Below are 17,428 nucleotides of genomic sequence, written 5' to 3' on the forward strand. Positions count from 1 at the left end.
CAGAGATCACCTCAACATCCTCTATAATGGGCAGGAGCTGGTACCAGAACTTGAATATTAGCAGGTGGTCCCAGCTTGGTGGTGTGCTAATGCCCGAGTTTACGAGGGGTTATTGTGTCGAATTTTTTCCATGGCCCAAATAGGAAAGTAACTCAATGGGCAGTATCTGGCACATGCGCAATTATGTAAACTCGGGCATATTGTGCAGCCCGCAGGGCTGCCTCCAGTAAAGCCAAGCACTTTCCTTCCTCTCTACAGAATTTTACCAAAGCCAAGTACTTAAAAGGATACCTCCCCATACCATTTATATTTAAACATGCAAGGTCCCAAGCAAGTGGAGAGAAAACACCCATGTTACAACATAATGGGATTAGGTATGAGCCTACCTAAAGCTGTACCACTGATATAACCATAAACTCTTTGTCATAGGTGCTTCAGTGGTACAGGGCCAACCTTCTAACAAATTATATTCGAATCACGTTGACTTTTACTTCAACCTCCCCTGCCTTTCCGCAGCTAAACCCCCTCTAACCCACTCCATCTCCCGCTAGGTAAGCCGCCTAATTTCATATATTCGATGTCCTCGAACTTTCCCCAGTCCCTGGTGCTACACATCACGTCATCAAGGTATATGGAAGGGAAGTCACTTACAAAGCTTGCTCACACCTGACCTAAAGGTACAAAAAATGAAACCACTAACCAGGGTCTCGACAGACGGGATCTCGACGGCCGGGGCTCAACGAACGGGCTCAACGAAACAAATGCTGAACTACCAAAGGACCTTCTTCCCTAAAACATTTTATATACAAACACACAGTTCCCCTCGACAACCAAAGTCTCTTTTCACACAACCATCTCCCAAACTATTTCTACATAACTAACTCTGCACAACTAAATTTTTACCCATGATCAACAACGCTGGAAAGACAACTACTTAAAACCTTACAATGTGAGTTAACGAACCTATTCCCCAATACTTTGTCATCTGAGTGCCTACCATCATGTTACATTTGTGAACAACAACACCTCTAACAAGGCTTTGAAGTGTTTGTTTCTTACTTAAGTCGAAGGTGGGACAGAGAAACATGACCACCAACGTCACCGGACCCATCATGTTCCTGTCGAAGATGTGGACAAGGTCAGAGACTTGCTTTCAGGCAACAAAACTCGCCGCCAGGTAACGATACTTGAAGCTGGTTTACTTGCTTGTGCTCGTCAACAAAACAGCACAAAACTTCACGCTCCTACGACTAAGAACTTATCGTCCATCTAAAGCGGCACATGCACACTAGATCCATCAAGGCCATCATGGGGTTAGAGCAAGACGACGATGAACCAAGTGAGTATTACACAGCACACGACCAAGACTTTATCGATGCCACACATGCCCAGGCCGCATATTCGACCGCTATTGGTAATATTATATACGCGGTCGGGCAAGGCCATCGCTATTGGGGAACTTGTAACCAAACAGCCCTAACTTATTTCAAATCCTTCATAAGTCCCCAACCAAAAGGATTACCTCGAACCCCAACTTCATGGAATAGAGTGCAAGGGCTACACAATATTAACAAAACCTCGACATGTCGTAAAACTGTCCTGATCAGAGTATATCAGAGTCTACCAAGCAGCCCACCAAGCAACCCGCCAAACAGTCCGAATCTAGGAACACTCCATCTCTATTGCTCATGCTCTTTTCTGGAAAGTTTAATATTTTGATCACACTCCTAAATGAATGTCATAACCGGAGACCGGAGACAACAGTCATGTGATGGAGGCACTAATAACCTCTGCAATATATGGTCTCTATCTATATTGGCCGAGTGTCATTTGAAGATGTCGCCATTATGGCTAGTGGCCCAACTCACTGGGGAGAAGGTCTCCAATTTCCTAGGTAAGAGGCAAATAAAACGTTTCCCATCATCACTAAAGCTAACTTATCGCTGAAGGATATCTTAAGCGGCCGAATAAATTTGGTGTCAAAATTAGGGTCAATATCAGGTCCCCTCCATGGCTCATCTTCACAACATCACGTGGGTCCCATGATCTCCCCTGGAGTTTTTCAACATTGACCCATCGCCATAATACCCGACCATACTGCTTGAGTCTTGTTGTAAAGCCTAATCGGATAGCGACTGGTAATCTCAAAGGACATACTATCTTAACGTTCTGGGAATCATCGCTAAGCTTACACTAATAACTGCGAGGGGAACACCTATCTTCACCGCTTGGGCCCTATCTTTAAGCCTAACCGGATAACGACTAAAGATAATAACTAATAATCACGAGGAAGAGTTCCTTTGCTCATTCCCAGGCTACTCCGATGGTGTGAAGATAACGGAAGATGTAAAGGCGGTCGGTCGGAAGTGCGAATGGAGGTAGGATATAACCCAACCCTCTTTACGTTTTTGATAACAAGCCCTGCTAACCTTTTTTAGCAAGCACATGGACAAGCACGACCGACTGTATAAGTGCTTGTCATCGGGATGTGAGAAGCTTGCTGGATTTACGTATTCTGGCGGCCTCTTGCGTCACGAGCGCAAGGCACATAACAAATACGACGAGTTAAATAAGGATACCTATCTATGTACCTCTCACGTATCAACAACTGGAGGCAGCCCTGCGGGCTGCACAATATGCCCGAGTTTACATAATTGCGCACCGGCCATATACTGCCCATTGAGTTACTTTCCTATTTGGGCCATGGAAAAAATTCGACACAATAACCCCTCGTAAACTCGGGCATAACCATATAAACAATTAACTCCGAATGTATATGGCATATGGCAGATACTACAGACAGTTCATGTGCTTGTCATCGGGATATGAGAAGCTTACTGGATTTACGTATGCTGGCGGCCTCTTACGTCACGAAAGGGAAGTCTGCAACAAGCACGGCGGTACAAAAGAAATCTCCCACAGAACAGTCCTCACAACAATCATATGAACTATCAGGCATCTGAACTTCAAGTGTCTTAATTCTAATCCCCACCCAGCCGTTACCTTACGTTCAAGTCGCCTTATATTCCTAGCCCCAGGCTTTTCAACCTACCCCAAAGCATTGAACAGATCGCAGCTCTGAAAAGAAAATCAGCGGAAACCTCGCCAGCCGGATCAACCAAGTGAGTAGAGTGATTACCTTCATTCGTACATAATTCTGGGCAGGATACTAACTAGACTTGACTATTAGATTTCTCTATATGCCGCGATCCAATCGAGGCTCTTTCATTGTGCATAGCCCCGTCCAAGGGTAACGACCTACTCTGCGTGGTTGGCATTGCTCAGGCTAAGACTTGTCCCTTAAAACATCATGGACGATATTTCCCTAAGAAGATCGGATACAATGGGGGAAATAACTATGTCCGCTCTTAGAGGAACTTATAATAACTAAATGTATATACTAAACCAACTGTTACTGTAGCAAGCATGTATTTCAATGGCGGTTTTGGTAAAATTAGTCTACCAACGAGATGGGCATTATTAGAATACTCATACATAGGTACCTAGGTATAGAAACAAGTTGTAGAAGGTTGAAATACGTTCATTATAACTACAAATTATATACTAAGAACTTCCGTCGGAATTTATCTCCTTGGGTATGTGTACAAAAATAATGAGCTGTTTGGCCCGGGCAATAGGTAATTGGTTCTACTGGAGTGGTGGTATTATTCGTCGTAAAGGTCCTAGGGCGAGGAAGCGAGTTTGGGTCTTTGGATATCGTGGCCTATGTGTGGACATAGACTGAACACGTCGACGGTTTCGTAGGTATAGAAGGATCGAAAGACATGATAATAGTAGCCATGATGGCTACTGCGTAGGCCTGTAGTTTTGAGCCCTGTTCGACAGTTTGTGGGCACATAAGGTATGTTCCTGTAATACTGTTCCAGCCATAGCATTCTACCTCGGACAAACGCGTAGATGATTTTGCAAAACAGATGTAAAGACAAACAAAACGCCCGGGCCAAAGTCATCGATTAGACGTTGCCCTTTTTTCCTCTCCAGTTGTAGATGGTACAAATCCTAATAAAAATACAAAGGTCTCGTCGAAGCCGCGCTCGGATGGTATTTAGACTGTAAAGTCTTATGAGGTCTCTAAATCGGACTCGGGTATCGTATCACTACTCGGGGAAACCATCCGCGACCCAAACCTCGAATCACTGCTCGGAGAAACCATCCGTGATCCAAACCTTGAATCGCCGCGGTCTGAATCTGACTCGACGTAGCCGTCTGTATATGGGGACGGGATGGGTGGCGAGAGCGAGGCTACGTGAGGACATCGTCCTTGTCCAACAGTCGATCGGTGCGTGTGGAACGAGCATTGTCGAAACCCGAACTGACGCTCTTCGCCGCGGAAGTTGTTGGAGGGGAGTCTAAGCTGGGGATTCTTGAATTGGCCCTCGAGCCCGGTTTGCGCCATTTTGCGCGTGTGGTTATTGTATTCGGCCCAGAAGTCAGGACATTTCTCGAAGAGGCGTTGGATGCTATTCGACATTTCGGTCGTAACTACGCCTCCAAGTGTCCACGCCGTCATGGCTACAATCCACTTTCGTAGTCGACAGCTCTCTTGGGGATCACATGAGGTATAAATAAATCCGATCAGTTTTGTGCTGATATCCCAGTTCTTCCGAAGATAGACATCTTGTATAGCGTCCATAGCACAGTCTTGCAAGGCGGGAATATCTATCTGGGCGGCGAATATGTGTAATTGGACTAAGCTGTTGTGAAGCTCCTGACAGGAGCGGTCGGCCTCAGCGGCGTCGATGAACCTGTCGAAGTTTTTCCGTTCGTTCAGCCAGTATACGAATAACTCGAACATGGGCGGTTCTTGATCTTCCAAGACGACGATGATGTAAGCCCGCCCCTTTTCGAACTTGACGCGCGCGTTGTCTATATGCTGCCGGAAGTAGTTGCATGATGCCAGGAGTTTTCTCGGAACGAGGAATTCTTGGCTATCCGAACCAACGAGTATCTTGACGGTGGCTGAACCGGCACGTCTAAACGAGGAGAGAAAAGTTAACGTATTACATTCACTCGCCCACTTACATAGATGAATACTTTGTAACTTACGAGTTCAGAGAAGCAGCCGAAGCTTTTCTATCGACAAATCTTCCTCTCAGCATGTTTATTTTTCTTTCGAGGTTATCGACTTAGTACCTAACACACAAGATACGAAAGAGAGCGAATGACAGTATCACGACGACATACAGGAAGAGAAAAGAATCTAACTTGGACACCTGCTTAACTAATCGAAGCTGAATATCGGCTGGATAGGCCAACCTTGGTACGGATCAGTCTCGATCCGATAGACGTCTTGGCAGGGCCCCGAGGCGTTGGATTGTTTCTCAGAAGTCACGGGTAGTGGGGCCATGGACTCTTTGCTAAAAGCTTCAGGGCTATGAGGGCATCCCGAATTTTGCTAGTGTCTGAACCCGTTGCATCATAGCGACACTGCAGTATTACGGCACGAAACGCGGATAAGAAATATTCGTCCCATGTTAAGCCCTGTAACGGGGGGGAGAACAAGGGGGGGCTAGCAGCGATTTGCGACACGATCGCCGGTGGATTCGGAGGCGGCGGATCTGAGTGGCTGCTTCAGGTTCGGCCCCTGATGCGGGATTGGCTAGGATGGCGTTCCTACACGTGCAGTTCTAGTTCGGTTTGGATGACCGACCCCGTCCTTGTCTCGAACTACTCGTCTCGAACTACTTATCTCGAACTACTTGTCTCGAACTACAACTACATACCGTTAGCACCTCATGGCGAAGGGGAAACTGACGGTGGCTATGCTCTGTCAACAAGCGTGTTCCTGAGACATTCTAGAAAAACCTGCGACTCTTCCGAGAGCATAGCCTCTCTATTAACTGGCGATAAGCTGCTAGACGTCCTAGGCGTTGTTTAGACGGCCGCAACTAGTTAGATATATATCCGCATCTAGACGGCAATGAGCAGCGGAAATACCGCAGCAGACCAATGGAGAATTCTTCAAGTCTGGCACGCCACGAGATGATAGTAATAAATAATAATCATGTAGTGTAAGTGTAGTGTGCGTATGTAGTGGACATCTAGGAAGTTATCTAGGAAGTTGTTTAGGAGATATTTCGGCGACTATTGCGATTGGAGCGTAAAAGAGAGAGAAGACTTTTTAGGAGTGGCGCACATCCCTACCTTCCACCTACTTGCCTATTAAAATATCCGCTATGCAATCGCAACTGTAACACAAGCTTAGGTAACGTCATCAATTCCACTATATTCCGCTATTCGACTCGGTTCGGATAATTAGACATTCTCGCATTATTAATACTATTTCTATTAATGCTATAATTATTCAGCAATTCGGAATATAATACTCGAATAGCACCATCTTCCAGTACCATACTACCATATGTACTATCATACTAAACTAGTCTCTAAATGCCCCAATTGGGCGGTTATTCTTTCTCCCCTTTCTTCTACGCAATTCTAAATGTAAGCACGATGGAAATGATAGATGGGGGTCCCCATTATTGCCTCCGTGGTTCCATGGACCATGGTAACATACCTACCTCATATATAAAATAACTTCATTCCAAAATGGCAATAAACTTTATCTCACCCGAATTATCGAAAAGCCGGTAACACACAGCTGTCTTACTTTCCTTTCGGCCCTCATTGAACCGAGTTTGTAACACCCCTTTATCATCTCCGCAAAACACGCCAAGACTATCTTCGATTCTCTTGGAGAGTCTGACTGCATACACTCTACTACATCGAAAATCCTAGCTGATCCTTCCGAGTCGTATACGGATATCATGTCGTCCACATTTCACAAGCCGGCCCCCAATGTCCCCTACTGGACGCCGGCCCAAGACCCTCCTGCCGGATCGGCCCTGGACCCGGCCTCAGCCCCGACCCTGTTTAAGCCGATAAAGATCCGGGGCGTGGAATTGCAGAATCGACTCGTCGTCGCCCCTATGTGCCAATACAGTGCTGACGACGGACATGCCTCTGATTGGCACTTTGCTCATCTGTCTAAGTTCATAATTCACGGTACTCCCCTGACAATTATCGAGGCCACTAGTGTTACCCCCAACGGCCGTATCAGCCCCGACGATCTCGGTCTCTGGAAAGACAGCCAGATCGCCGGCCTAAAGCGTATCGCAGACTTTGCTCACTCCCAAAATCAGAAGCTTGGTATCCAGCTCGCCCACGCCGGCCGCAAGGCCAGTACCCTAGCCCCTTGGCTTGTGACCGATGGTTCTGTAGGCGCCCTCGCCTCCCCTGAAGAGGGCGGTTGGGGTGACAACGTGTGGGCGCCTAGCGCCATCAAGTACACCAACAACTTTCCGGACCCCAAGGCCATGACTATCGATGACATCAAGACCCTCGTGCAAGCCTTCAAGGACGCAGCCAGGAGATCCGTCGAGGCCGGTATCGACGTCATCGAGATCCATGCCGCTCACGGGTATCTCATAACAGAGTTCCTCTCGCCGCTCAGCAACAAGCGGACGGATAACTACGGTGGCAGCTTTGAAAACCGCACTCGCCTACTCTTCGAGATCATCGAGGCAATCCGTAGCGTTATCCCCGAGACTATGCCCTTGTTCGTGCGCATTTCGGCGACCGAGTGGATGGAGTGGTCCGACGAGCCTAGTTGGAACCTTGAGCAAAGCATTCGCCTCGCCAAGCTCCTCCCTGCTGCCGGTGTCGACCTACTCGACGTCAGCTCTGGAGGTAACAGTGATAGGGCGAAGCTCAACGTGCACCCGTACTATCAGATTGACCTTGCGGGCAAGATTCGCGAGGTCATTAAGAAGGAGAATCTAAACCTCCTTATCGGTGCCGTCGGACTGGTCACAACCGCCGAGACGGCACGCTCGATTGTCCAGGAGGGCAAGTCGTTGACTCAGGGTGCTACAGCGCACGACAGTGCCGAGGTCGGTGAAGAGGCGGGACAGATTGCGCAGGCGGATATTGTGCTGGTCGCCCGGCAATATCTGCGCGAGCCGGAGTTCACTCTACGTGTCGCACACGAGTTGGGTGTGGAGGTGAAGTGGCCCATCCAGTACTCTAGGGCACAATGGCAAAAGGGCCAGAAGATTTAGACGAAGATGGAACGGGTTATGATATATTAATGCTTATAAACGGCAGCACGGCGCATAATATAGATGGGGTATAGCAAAGCGTATCCACCGTTTTAATAGACGAAATAAAGTTAAAATTTCAAGTTTCAACTACGTATTATATGTATTGGTGCATTTCTCAATTCTCATCCTAACCCATACTAATTTCTAACCTCTACCCTTGCAACTCCGCCATCACCCCATACGCCTGCCCATGACTTTCAATTCGAATCAAAATTTAGCCCCCGGAGGATACTTCTTATCGTTCACCTCTACCTTGGGCTCACAGACACACCAGTCTTGCGGTGGGATGTTGTCTAGGACGGAAGAAATGTGGCTTCCGCAGCCGACCCACGTAGTTTTGTCTAGCGAGAGGCATGTTAGGTATATATCAGAGATAGTATAGATTTGATGAGTAACTAGGTATTTATATACTCTCTGTAACTTACGGCAGGTGGAGCAATTGGCTTTCATACACATCGTGAGGGAATTAGTCTTGTGTCTGAGGTAAGATGGTTCTTAGAGATTAATGGCCAGTATAGCTTCGATAGATAAACGCGTAATTGTTTTTTTCTCTTTTCTTTTCGTTTCGCTAGGGCGGCGTTTATTTAAGTAGATGCCTAGATAGAAGAGTTGTTTGCCATTAATGCCGCCGACTTGTCTATTTATGGGTCAAAACTACTACATAGGTTAGTCCCCGAGTAGCAGCAGCCGAGGAATTCGGCGATTGGAATAGACGGCGCAAATGCCCGCGTGGTCGGCGAATATGAGCCGCCATTGCCCACATGATCGAACTTTAATTTATTAGCGCGCTAGTTTTATTTATTCTTGCTTCTTGTCTCGTGATAGGTGCTTTTAAGTAATAAAAGCGATTATTCCCCTATATATACAAAGTACTACTATACAATTACATTCGTAAGCAACCATATATATATTAAACTTAAATTCATTGGAAATTATATGAATCTGCCTTTTATAAACAAAATCGATAAGCATGGCATGTTGCTCACTAATTTTCAGCCAATGACATACTATATGGTCTTGGACATAATCGTATTATTTATAAACTTAATGTATCCAAACAGTTACGTTAATCGTCACATGTGTATATTAAGGACGAACCACACAACTAAATACGACATTCTTACGCGAGAATAAACCATTCTAGGTATAAGCATCTACTAGCCATATGACTAAAGCCTAAATAGATTAAATCTCATAAGTTTCACGTAGTTGATGGTTGAGCTCTCCTTTGTTTGAAAGAAATGGGGACTTGAGATGGTTAATGGTAAACACTCACCCGTTTAGAATATGAGGAGTGGACGAGGAGATGCGTGACGGGGGAGAAAATCCTCGAGTTGACTGCGTATGAGTTCGAGGACAAGTATGAGATAGCAGGGGGGTCTGGAGAGCGGGCAAGGAAACGAGTCGGTGTGCTATATTATGTACAGCCGGCTGAAGGAGGGCAATAATCAGGACTGGTCTTGGCGCTATGTAGCTACTATGGGCCAATTTGGGATAGAGGTCTTTGAGGATGTTGTTGGGCTCTTGCATTGGTATAAGAATTGGTCTCAGCCGAGGCAGAGGGACTTTGAGATTATGGCTGAGGAGGTGTTCCAAGCTTGAATAGGACGGAAAATATTTCCTATACGATTTCCATGTCCTAGTATTGATTCCCGTGGCTCAGTTCACGACGCTAAGTGTTTGATAATAGGAGACAAATTAAGCGGTTTACCAAATATTTCGAGGCGACTTTTCAGTCATCGCTAGACCATTTTATATACCTATTCTTGAGTTTAAACGGTATGATTAGTTCAGCCTTAGGAATATAATATCTGGGAAGTAGAACGCCTCTTATATCTTTGAGGTTACTGGGACCTTATTATAAAAAATATTGATACTATAATAATTGGAATTTAATTATTTGCTCTTTTACTTGTTTTAAAGGCCCTGTATTTTCTTTACCCTTTCCTAAACATGTTAGTTTAACTGGCACCTATATTCCCCCATGAAAGACTAGACATCTATGTTTATGGTATGGGTTGTAAGCTCGATATTAATAGTCCTAGCTAAACCCCACGCTTCATTATTCCAACCTGTCTCTGAAAGCGAAAATTGTGTATATCGTTTCATTAACTGTTTCAAACAAAATGGGTTAACATACAAATATCTGTCGTACACTCATACTTAGGCCGTCTGCCATTCATAAAGTACCTAACATACATACCACACAGTTATTAAGATACATGCTCCCGCTGCAGGCCAACCTCGCATACCGACTTAATTAATTGCAAAGCAAGCTCCTTTCCGCGACTGAGAGATTCAGGGTCAGGGTGCAAGGGGACGTGCAAGAAGATTACTTTCTTAGGCCGTTGTTGCTTATACAGGTGAGCTAGGCTCGAGAAGTAGATGAAGTCGCATAGGTAGTGCCCAGCGTTGTCGGAGATCTGTAGTCTGAGGTTATCCTTTATAGTAATTGATATCAGTACGTAAAATATTAAGAGATATGAGATAGGAGCAGAATTCTTACCGGGCTTCGCTCAACCCATCGCTTATAGATCTTTCCGATCTCTAAGTCGGTTAAGAGCTCTCCGGGAACGTCACTGCAGATAATAAGCTGATACCCACGATATGCAGAATGCTATATAGTTCAAGTGTACTTACTGCCATATCCACTTATCCCCTTCAAGCTTATGTCTCTGTTCATCACCAAGAAGTTGACCATCAACATCCTGCTTATCGTATCCATCACGATGACCCCGCCTCTCAATAGAATAAACATGCTGCGGACCCGCCATTCCTATATGGATGACATAGTCAACCTTCTGCTCCGGATCATCCCACAGCGTCGGTACTAAGTCCCGAACAACTTGGTAGTTGACGCGGACCGGGCCGTGCTTTAGGATCCGGACCGCCGGCAGGGCAGACGGAGCTTGCCGCGCGGGATCCTTAACCCTGTCAGGCGGGAGATAATCCGGTAACGAAGCGGTTATCTCCCACGCGGGATTCACGGGATACTGCTCTTTGAAGGGCTACACGCAACTAATTAGCTAGGGAACGAGGGCATGGCGCAGACTGGGTACGTACACCGAAGCCGGTGACCAGCACGGTCAGCTCGTCTTTGGGAGAGTCGAGCGAACCCATCGAGCCTTATTAGTAAACGCAAGGGATGGAGCGAGCGGCCGAGAAGAATATATCCAAAAGGGGGAACGAAGCTGAGCTAGGTTCGTTTCGATTAAAGTACCCGGATATGGCGCGTATACTTTATTGTATATATGTATGACTGTATGTATGGCACGAGTTGCGGGGTATTGCTGTCGTGCTATCTTGGAGGGGTAAAGCTCTCCTATTGGGGCTACGCTTTTCAGCTCTTGGGGAAGATTGAGACAAAGTGTCACTGTCTGACGGTTTTGCATGTACTTAATATACTCCTCCCACAGGCCTATCTGCAATTTCTGTATTCTATACCGACCTACTAATCGCCCAGACGTTAGGCCTCAACGATCCGGCTTTGACGCTGCCTGAGATGACATTGCAAATGCGTTTCCCTATACGAGAGTTGGAGATGGTAGGATACCCCGATCACGACTCGAGCCAAAAACCTATAAGAGCCGTCCCATCTCACGTAAGAAGCGGTTCTGCAGTACGCGGGAGGTATTACTGTGCGTCTAAATGGATATGTAGGTACCTGGGTAGGATAGGTATGTAAGTTGAGATGAACAAGTCAATCAATCAATAATGTAAGCTAAAGTTTGGGTTGACAGGAGCATTCAACGTTGCTATTGGAAGCTTAAGCTATTAAGTTTATGGGGGCATGCGACATGCGACATGCCTATGGGAATTACAGCGCTATCTTATTTAGTGGAGCTTGTCAGACGGCAACCTCAGGGGAATACACTTAGGGACTTAGGTACACTTACATACTCGTACAACGCAGAGCGGGACTACAAAGAAAAAGTACAAAAATTTAATATACGCCATTTTTCAAGCACGTCATATTATCAGATATGGTAGCGTATACCTTTCCTTGTGTCTCGGAGAGCTAGTATTAACGTGATGAATTTCAACCACTCAGGTCGACTATGAAGTGAGCGCCGCCAATAGCGTCGGTAGTCATGTAAGCCAACTCCTGAGAACCATTGGAAACTGGAGCAGACCAAGGTACACGAACACTCATAAACAAGTAGTGAGACATGTATAACTAACTCAATTCCATCTAAAGCGGCCATGGCCTTTACATGTTCCGTTCCATGTTCGTAGCATCCTCTACCGCGGTTTGTCCCCCTTTCCATCTCCCCACCTCCTTAACAAGCCACACACACACACACACATACACACACACATCGCCAAACCCACCACTAACCCACCTCCAGGCTCTAGTAGGTCTAGCCGCCGCCGCCGCAACCGGTATCTTCACCGGCAGCGGTAGCATCGGCTTTCTTCTCGGGTCCTGCGCGGGCTTCGTCGGCGGCTCGCTGCACTACTACCGGATGTGTCTAGCACAAGCGCTCTCCTCGCTCGACGAGCATCCGCGCCTCATGCAGTTGCACTTAGCCTACAATTTCCCGTGGCTAGGCTACCAGCACTTGCGCCGGAACCAGCTGTGTTCTAAGGAGTGGACTCGGGCGTCCTACGCACGTCAGGGGAACCTGATCGCAGCTTGGTTGAGCGCTTCGGACGCTTTGGATGAGATACACGACAGGAAGACGGCCTTGATTCTGGAGGCTATTATTCGCCAGGAGACGGCTAAGGGATTAATCGAAGACAAGGAGGAATGAGACGTGATAGACGTTAGGGAATGTAGATAGATAGGAGGCACCAACCAACATACTTCCCCAATTTTGTTAATTATCACATCGAAATAACTTTTCACAAGTTTATTATAGTAAACGATCTGATATTAAAAAGCTTCACACAAAAAAATGAATATCTTATGGCTGGCCGAGTCAGGCGTACTTATAGCCAATACACAATCAAAAGCAACCCCCTATAAGAGAGTATATTCGTGAGTGTAGCTACTGTATACCTTTAAGGGCACCATTCCCCGTAGGAGCCTCCTTGTCCAGTATTTTCAGCTCGCCAGCGTCATCATACGCAACTCGACCCTCATTAACCGCCCTACGCAAGTCTTCCGGGAGGATATCCTTCTCTCCTGTTTTCGGATCCCACGCGTAGCCCTCCTGCATCCATAACCACCTAAGACAAGCACGGAGTTCCTTATCTTCTGGCAACACTCGCATCCACTCAGGTTGGAATTCTCCTTCGCGCCCCTTACCTCTCCAGTCTTCTGCACGGCCGAGAAGGACATCCCTACAGAATATTCTCCAGCTGTCTATAGCATACCGACCTTGTGTCATGTGGCCAATTTCCCAAGCCGACGACCTGGGATCGTCAGGACTTAATATTTCTGCAGTCCGGACGTCGGCCCCGTCTCCCAGCCGTGGATAATTCTTCACGCCATATCGAATGCCAGCTCGAGGTGGGTTCTCTATCCATATTCGTGCATATTTCTGAATTGCAGTAGCTCGAACCGCAGAAAGACCGAGGTGTCTAATCATTGTTATTATATCGTTTGTATCTGCTTCTGCTAGATGTCTCGGTGTCGGATACTTTTCTACGATATCGTGGAACACGGGTATTGAATGTTTCCCCTTTACTCGTATCAGAAAGGTCACTGCGATAAGCAAACGAAGAGGATCGGTTGCGAGGTCTTCTTGAATCAAGCCGAAATTGGGGGCGTCTAAACGTGGGAAAGGTACGCAAGGAACTGTTCCTCGAGGAGGTCGGGGATATTTTATCTTAAGCGGGTTAAGCATGTCCATTGTGTCAAAGTAAGGGGACTTCGTTTTGCGTTTTGGAGTCAGACATGTTGCTACTGGTTGAGGAGGCGTGTTATCTCTCCCATGAGATGCTGCACCGTTGATTTCTGGTCCCCTATTTTCGTCTAATTTGCCTAAACTTAACGTAGCTGCGCCTAAGGTTCTTTCAACATTTCCGGGTGTAGGTGATGATGATTGCAAGCCTGCTAATGACTTTTCTGCTTCAGTATTTGTATGAGAAACGCGTAGCGGAAGAGTAGTATGCAAAACACCACTCTGGCCACTCATAGACTCCCGGCTGTCTATGAGTGACGACCTTTTAAAGAGATTCTAAGATCCTTAAGAAGTAACGGAGGATTTATCTCCTGTTCGGCATTACGGAATTCCAGCGATGTAGAGATGTTTTCTTGGCTGTGGCGAACTTTGAGGACTTCTTGAAGAATTAGGCTCTCAGGTAGAGGCATAGTGATAGACTCGGGCAGTGACTCTCTAGCCTTTCTGTCTCTCTTTATCTTCTTTGAGCTCTTCCTACTCTTCCTCTTCTCGCTTTTCGACTCCTTTTTGTCATCCGCTGACTGGTGGAATTGCTGAAGGGAAGAATCTGGGTTATTTGCGGACCAGAATGGCGATATCTTGTTCATACCGTGTTTCTTGGTAGGCTGCTCTGGATCTGTCTGTTCGTGAGTTGCATCTCTCTTCCTTTTTCCTGGTTTCGTGCTTGTCTGAGGAGGTTGAGGTTCTTGTGCAACGTCTTTATGAAGATTCGACGCCTGTCCGCTGATGACACCATCTAGAGGGCCAGAGCGTGGGGAGAGAACCTCGGTGAGGAAGGTGAGGAGGTCTTGTCCCTCGAGAGGGTCATCGAAAGAAGAGGCTTCTTTCAATTCTTTCAAAGTGTTTGCGCAGGAGAACATCAGATGCCACTCTTCATAGCCACGCATCAGGCTGTGGTGAGTGAAGTGTTTGATGTCATCCTCAGACGCCCATCCGTTCACTATTATGTCTCCGAGGTACCACTCTTGAGATTTACCGGAAATGTCAAAGCCATATGTGTAATCGAGAGCTAGCCGGCTACGAGCCTCATCATCCGTCTTGGCTAAATGATCGTCCGCCATCTGATTCATAGCACCAACGAAACACCTGTAAGAATCTAAGCTAGGGACTTGGATGGTTATTGAAGACGGATGCTTCGCTACGAATGAAGCGACGGTATCTAGACGAGCCACTTGGACATACCTAGGTATATTTAAATGCTATCTTTTCTAGATGTGTCGAGTCTAGAGTGTGAGTATCACTTCGAAGAAATTGTGTTGGTGGATGGTTGCTATGTTTTTTTGGTTGGATAGGTGATGTGATGTCAGGTATTGTTGGGAAGTTGATTGGGCCGGTTTGGATTAGTTGTAACAGATATGTACGTTGAGAGACACGGTTCATCTAATGAGAAAGGTAAAAATAAATGTATAAATGTAGAAGGACCTCAATACGTACCTAGGTACATTTGGGCGATTGAGGTCACCGCCTTACCTGCACACCTATAGGTGCTAATAGGTATAAGGTAGACGGCGACTATAGCGAGTTTATGTACTATGTTGTAGTCTGGTATGTACACTGAATTATCTGAATTACAGTACTGGAGACTTAAGGTTGAGGCTAAGGAAGACCCCTCCTTCTTTTTCCCCGTGCGCACCTTCTTACTTCTTCAAAAGATTATCCTATCTAATGACTCACTGCGGATATTCTTATACCTTATTAATGTAATGTACAGGTAATCTACCTTATGTATGTGCCTACCTTATGAAGTATACGTGTGGATAGCTTCCGTCGACAAAGGTAGCTTTATCCCCAGACTGAAATTACTCCATGCGTAGTGCCTAGGTACACCGGGTAAGTAAATGTGCAATTCGAGGTTAACCGAGTTGAGAGAAAATATTCTCATCATAAAAATCCATTATCAAGTCGCCCATGTACTTCAAGTAAACTTTCCGTGAACGTCTAAAATTTAGGAACTTGATATACACTCTAGAGTCGTGACTCGGGATTACTCCAACCCCTTGCAACCTCAAGTCTTTTTCTTCTTCTCCCCTTGCCATAACAAAGGAGCGGTATGGTAGCTTAGTAGTACATACAGCAGTGGATATCCTTACGAGCGGACCTTGTCGGTTGCCTTTGGTGGGTCGTAGGCGATCTTCCTCGACTTGAGCGTCGCCCACTTGTATCGCTTAACCCAGACACTTAGAGCGAATAGGACTGCGGTAACAGTCAACACCTTCATGCCCATTCGTTTTCGGTCATCCATCTCAGGTTCCGCCGCCCAGTTCAAAAACTCGGTCACATCCTTGGCCATCTGCGAGGTAGACGCAGGGGTCTCATCCTCATACTCCACAAGACCATCGTATAGGACACGGGCCATAGCAATACCGGTGCCCGGGAAGTAAGGGTTGAAGTTGAGACCGGCGCCGACCTGAGCACCCGCCGGCGGCTCGTCGGGGTATCCAGTCAGTAAGCTGAAAATGTAGTCACAGCCACCGTGTCGGCCCTTGACAATTAAGCTTAGATCGGGAGGAAGGGCACCATTGTTGGCAGCTCGAGCAGCCTCGTCGTTCTTGTACGGGGCCGGGATGTAATCCGAAAGCTTTCCGGGTCGCTTCTCGATTTCACCCTCATCGTTGGGCTCGGTGTCGTACTCGTTCTGTTCCGCCAATTCCTTCGCCTCATCTACAGTTAGGACAGTTCCAACAAGTGCTCGGTAAGGAACTCGGCTAAGTGAATGGCATGCCGCGCAAACTTCTTGGTAGACTTGGAAACCTCGACGAAGTCTAATGGTCTGTAAGTAACGGTAGAGCTTTAAAAGCATGAGATTTTACACTTACGCTTGGTGATCAAAAGTCTTGAACCACTGCTGGTGAACCCAGGGGTATGCCGTCGGGTGCAGACTAATTTGACGTATTAGCATCATTAGTATATAGGATACTAGATAATCTCCCATCTATCCTCCAGTGTCGGATTAAAGGAAGATAAATCGTATGATTCTTCCGTATATAGAAACCCGGACTCACCCTTCCTCGGCGGGCGTCATGGCGTGCGCGGTAGATCCATAGAGATGGTAGTACCATGCCACGGATCCGATAGCGAGAGCTGTGGAAGCGGCGGCGGTTACATTCAGTTTCAGAGGGGATTCGGCTCCGGCACCAGATGTGGAGATGGACCGCTGCAGAATTACTATAGTTAGCTACATTATTGCTTCCTCCGCTATATATAATTGTAACAGCTATTGTTGTAGCCACCGGGCTTTGTAGATGGGAGTTCTGGACGACGTCAGTCGATGCGTACCTTAGTGAAGGCGGTCGCGCCATTTCTGGCGCCGTTGAAAATGCGCATAGAGCGCAGGCAAGACCTTGCCAACATGAAGGGCGAGTTTCTACCCGTTCGTAGGAGGTGGGCAACGGGTAAGTTGACAATGCAATGGCGGAACGGGGCAAGATTCGTCGTTGGGGTTGGAAGAGGTCGAAC

General features: G+C 46.8%; 7 protein-coding genes across 7 annotated transcripts; 2 read left to right on the forward strand and 5 right to left on the reverse strand.

The window, feature by feature from the left end:
* Window positions 1-4,081: 4,081 nt before the first annotated feature.
* On the reverse strand, window positions 4,082-5,120 carry F4817DRAFT_320320 (uncharacterized protein; the record flags this gene model as incomplete). Its single annotated transcript, XM_049301173.1, has 2 exons — window positions 4,082-4,994; window positions 5,068-5,120. The coding sequence occupies 2 exons, from the start codon at window positions 5,118-5,120 to the stop codon at window positions 4,082-4,084; spliced, it is 966 nt and encodes a 321-aa protein (XP_049154669.1).
* A 1,178-nt stretch (window positions 5,121-6,298) lies between these two features.
* On the forward strand, window positions 6,299-8,185 carry F4817DRAFT_351546 (FMN-linked oxidoreductase). Its single transcript, XM_049305090.1, has one exon. It carries the CDS (start codon window positions 6,789-6,791, stop codon window positions 8,079-8,081), a length of 1,293 nt encoding a protein of 430 aa, XP_049154670.1. The 5' UTR covers window positions 6,299-6,788; the 3' UTR covers window positions 8,082-8,185.
* On the reverse strand, window positions 8,186-8,884 carry F4817DRAFT_351547 (uncharacterized protein). Its single transcript, XM_049305091.1, has one exon. It carries the CDS (start codon window positions 8,577-8,579, stop codon window positions 8,331-8,333), a length of 249 nt encoding a protein of 82 aa, XP_049154671.1. The 5' UTR covers window positions 8,580-8,884; the 3' UTR covers window positions 8,186-8,330.
* A 1,452-nt stretch (window positions 8,885-10,336) lies between these two features.
* On the reverse strand, window positions 10,337-11,243 carry F4817DRAFT_320322 (peptidase; the record flags this gene model as incomplete). Its single annotated transcript, XM_049301174.1, has 4 exons — window positions 10,337-10,564; window positions 10,630-10,702; window positions 10,764-11,131; window positions 11,187-11,243. 4 exons carry the CDS (start codon window positions 11,241-11,243, stop codon window positions 10,337-10,339), a joined length of 726 nt encoding a protein of 241 aa, XP_049154672.1.
* A 761-nt stretch (window positions 11,244-12,004) lies between these two features.
* F4817DRAFT_275546 (uncharacterized protein) lies at window positions 12,005-12,983 on the forward strand. The gene is made up of 4 exons (XM_049299483.1): window positions 12,005-12,109; window positions 12,175-12,260; window positions 12,322-12,373; window positions 12,473-12,983. The coding sequence occupies exons 1-4, from the start codon at window positions 12,107-12,109 to the stop codon at window positions 12,875-12,877; spliced, it is 546 nt and encodes a 181-aa protein (XP_049154673.1). The 5' UTR covers window positions 12,005-12,106; the 3' UTR covers window positions 12,878-12,983.
* Window positions 12,984-13,114: 131 nt separating this feature from the next.
* On the reverse strand, window positions 13,115-15,589 carry F4817DRAFT_368901 (DNA glycosylase; the record flags this gene model as incomplete). Its single annotated transcript, XM_049307288.1, has 2 exons — window positions 14,270-15,589; window positions 13,115-14,216 (listed from the first exon to the last, which is right to left on the reverse strand). Exons 1-2 carry the CDS (start codon window positions 15,040-15,042, stop codon window positions 13,115-13,117), a joined length of 1,875 nt encoding a protein of 624 aa, XP_049154674.1. The 5' UTR covers window positions 15,043-15,589.
* Window positions 15,590-16,058: 469 nt separating this feature from the next.
* F4817DRAFT_320325 (cytochrome c1) lies at window positions 16,059-17,323 on the reverse strand (the record flags this gene model as incomplete). The annotated part of the gene is made up of 4 exons (XM_049301175.1): window positions 16,059-16,734; window positions 16,789-16,851; window positions 16,975-17,126; window positions 17,249-17,323. The coding sequence occupies 4 exons, from the start codon at window positions 17,321-17,323 to the stop codon at window positions 16,059-16,061; spliced, it is 966 nt and encodes a 321-aa protein (XP_049154675.1).
* Between the last annotated feature and the right edge of the window lie 105 nt (window positions 17,324-17,428).

The sequence above is a fragment of the Daldinia loculata genome (assembly GCF_022478755.1).
Source record: "Daldinia loculata strain CBS 113971 unplaced genomic scaffold F4817scaffold_77, whole genome shotgun sequence".
In the NCBI taxonomy this organism is placed as follows: Eukaryota; Fungi; Ascomycota; class Sordariomycetes; order Xylariales; family Hypoxylaceae; genus Daldinia; species Daldinia loculata.

Excerpts from the sequence above, each read along its gene's own strand:
- F4817DRAFT_351546 (XM_049305090.1), top strand. The coding sequence starts at position 6,789 with ATGTCGTCCACATTTCACAAGCCGGCCCCCAATGTCCCCTACTGGACG.
- F4817DRAFT_351547 (XM_049305091.1), bottom strand. The coding sequence starts at position 8,579 with ATGTGTATGAAAGCCAATTGCTCCACCTGCCGTAAGTTACAGAGAGTA.
- F4817DRAFT_275546 (XM_049299483.1), top strand. Across the intron at positions 12,261-12,321 it reads GGAAACTGGAGCAGACCAAG|CGGCCATGGCCTTTACATGT; the intron begins GTACACGAACAC and ends TTCCATCTAAAG. Across the intron at positions 12,374-12,472 it reads TCGTAGCATCCTCTACCGCG|GCTCTAGTAGGTCTAGCCGC; the intron begins GTTTGTCCCCCT and ends ACCCACCTCCAG.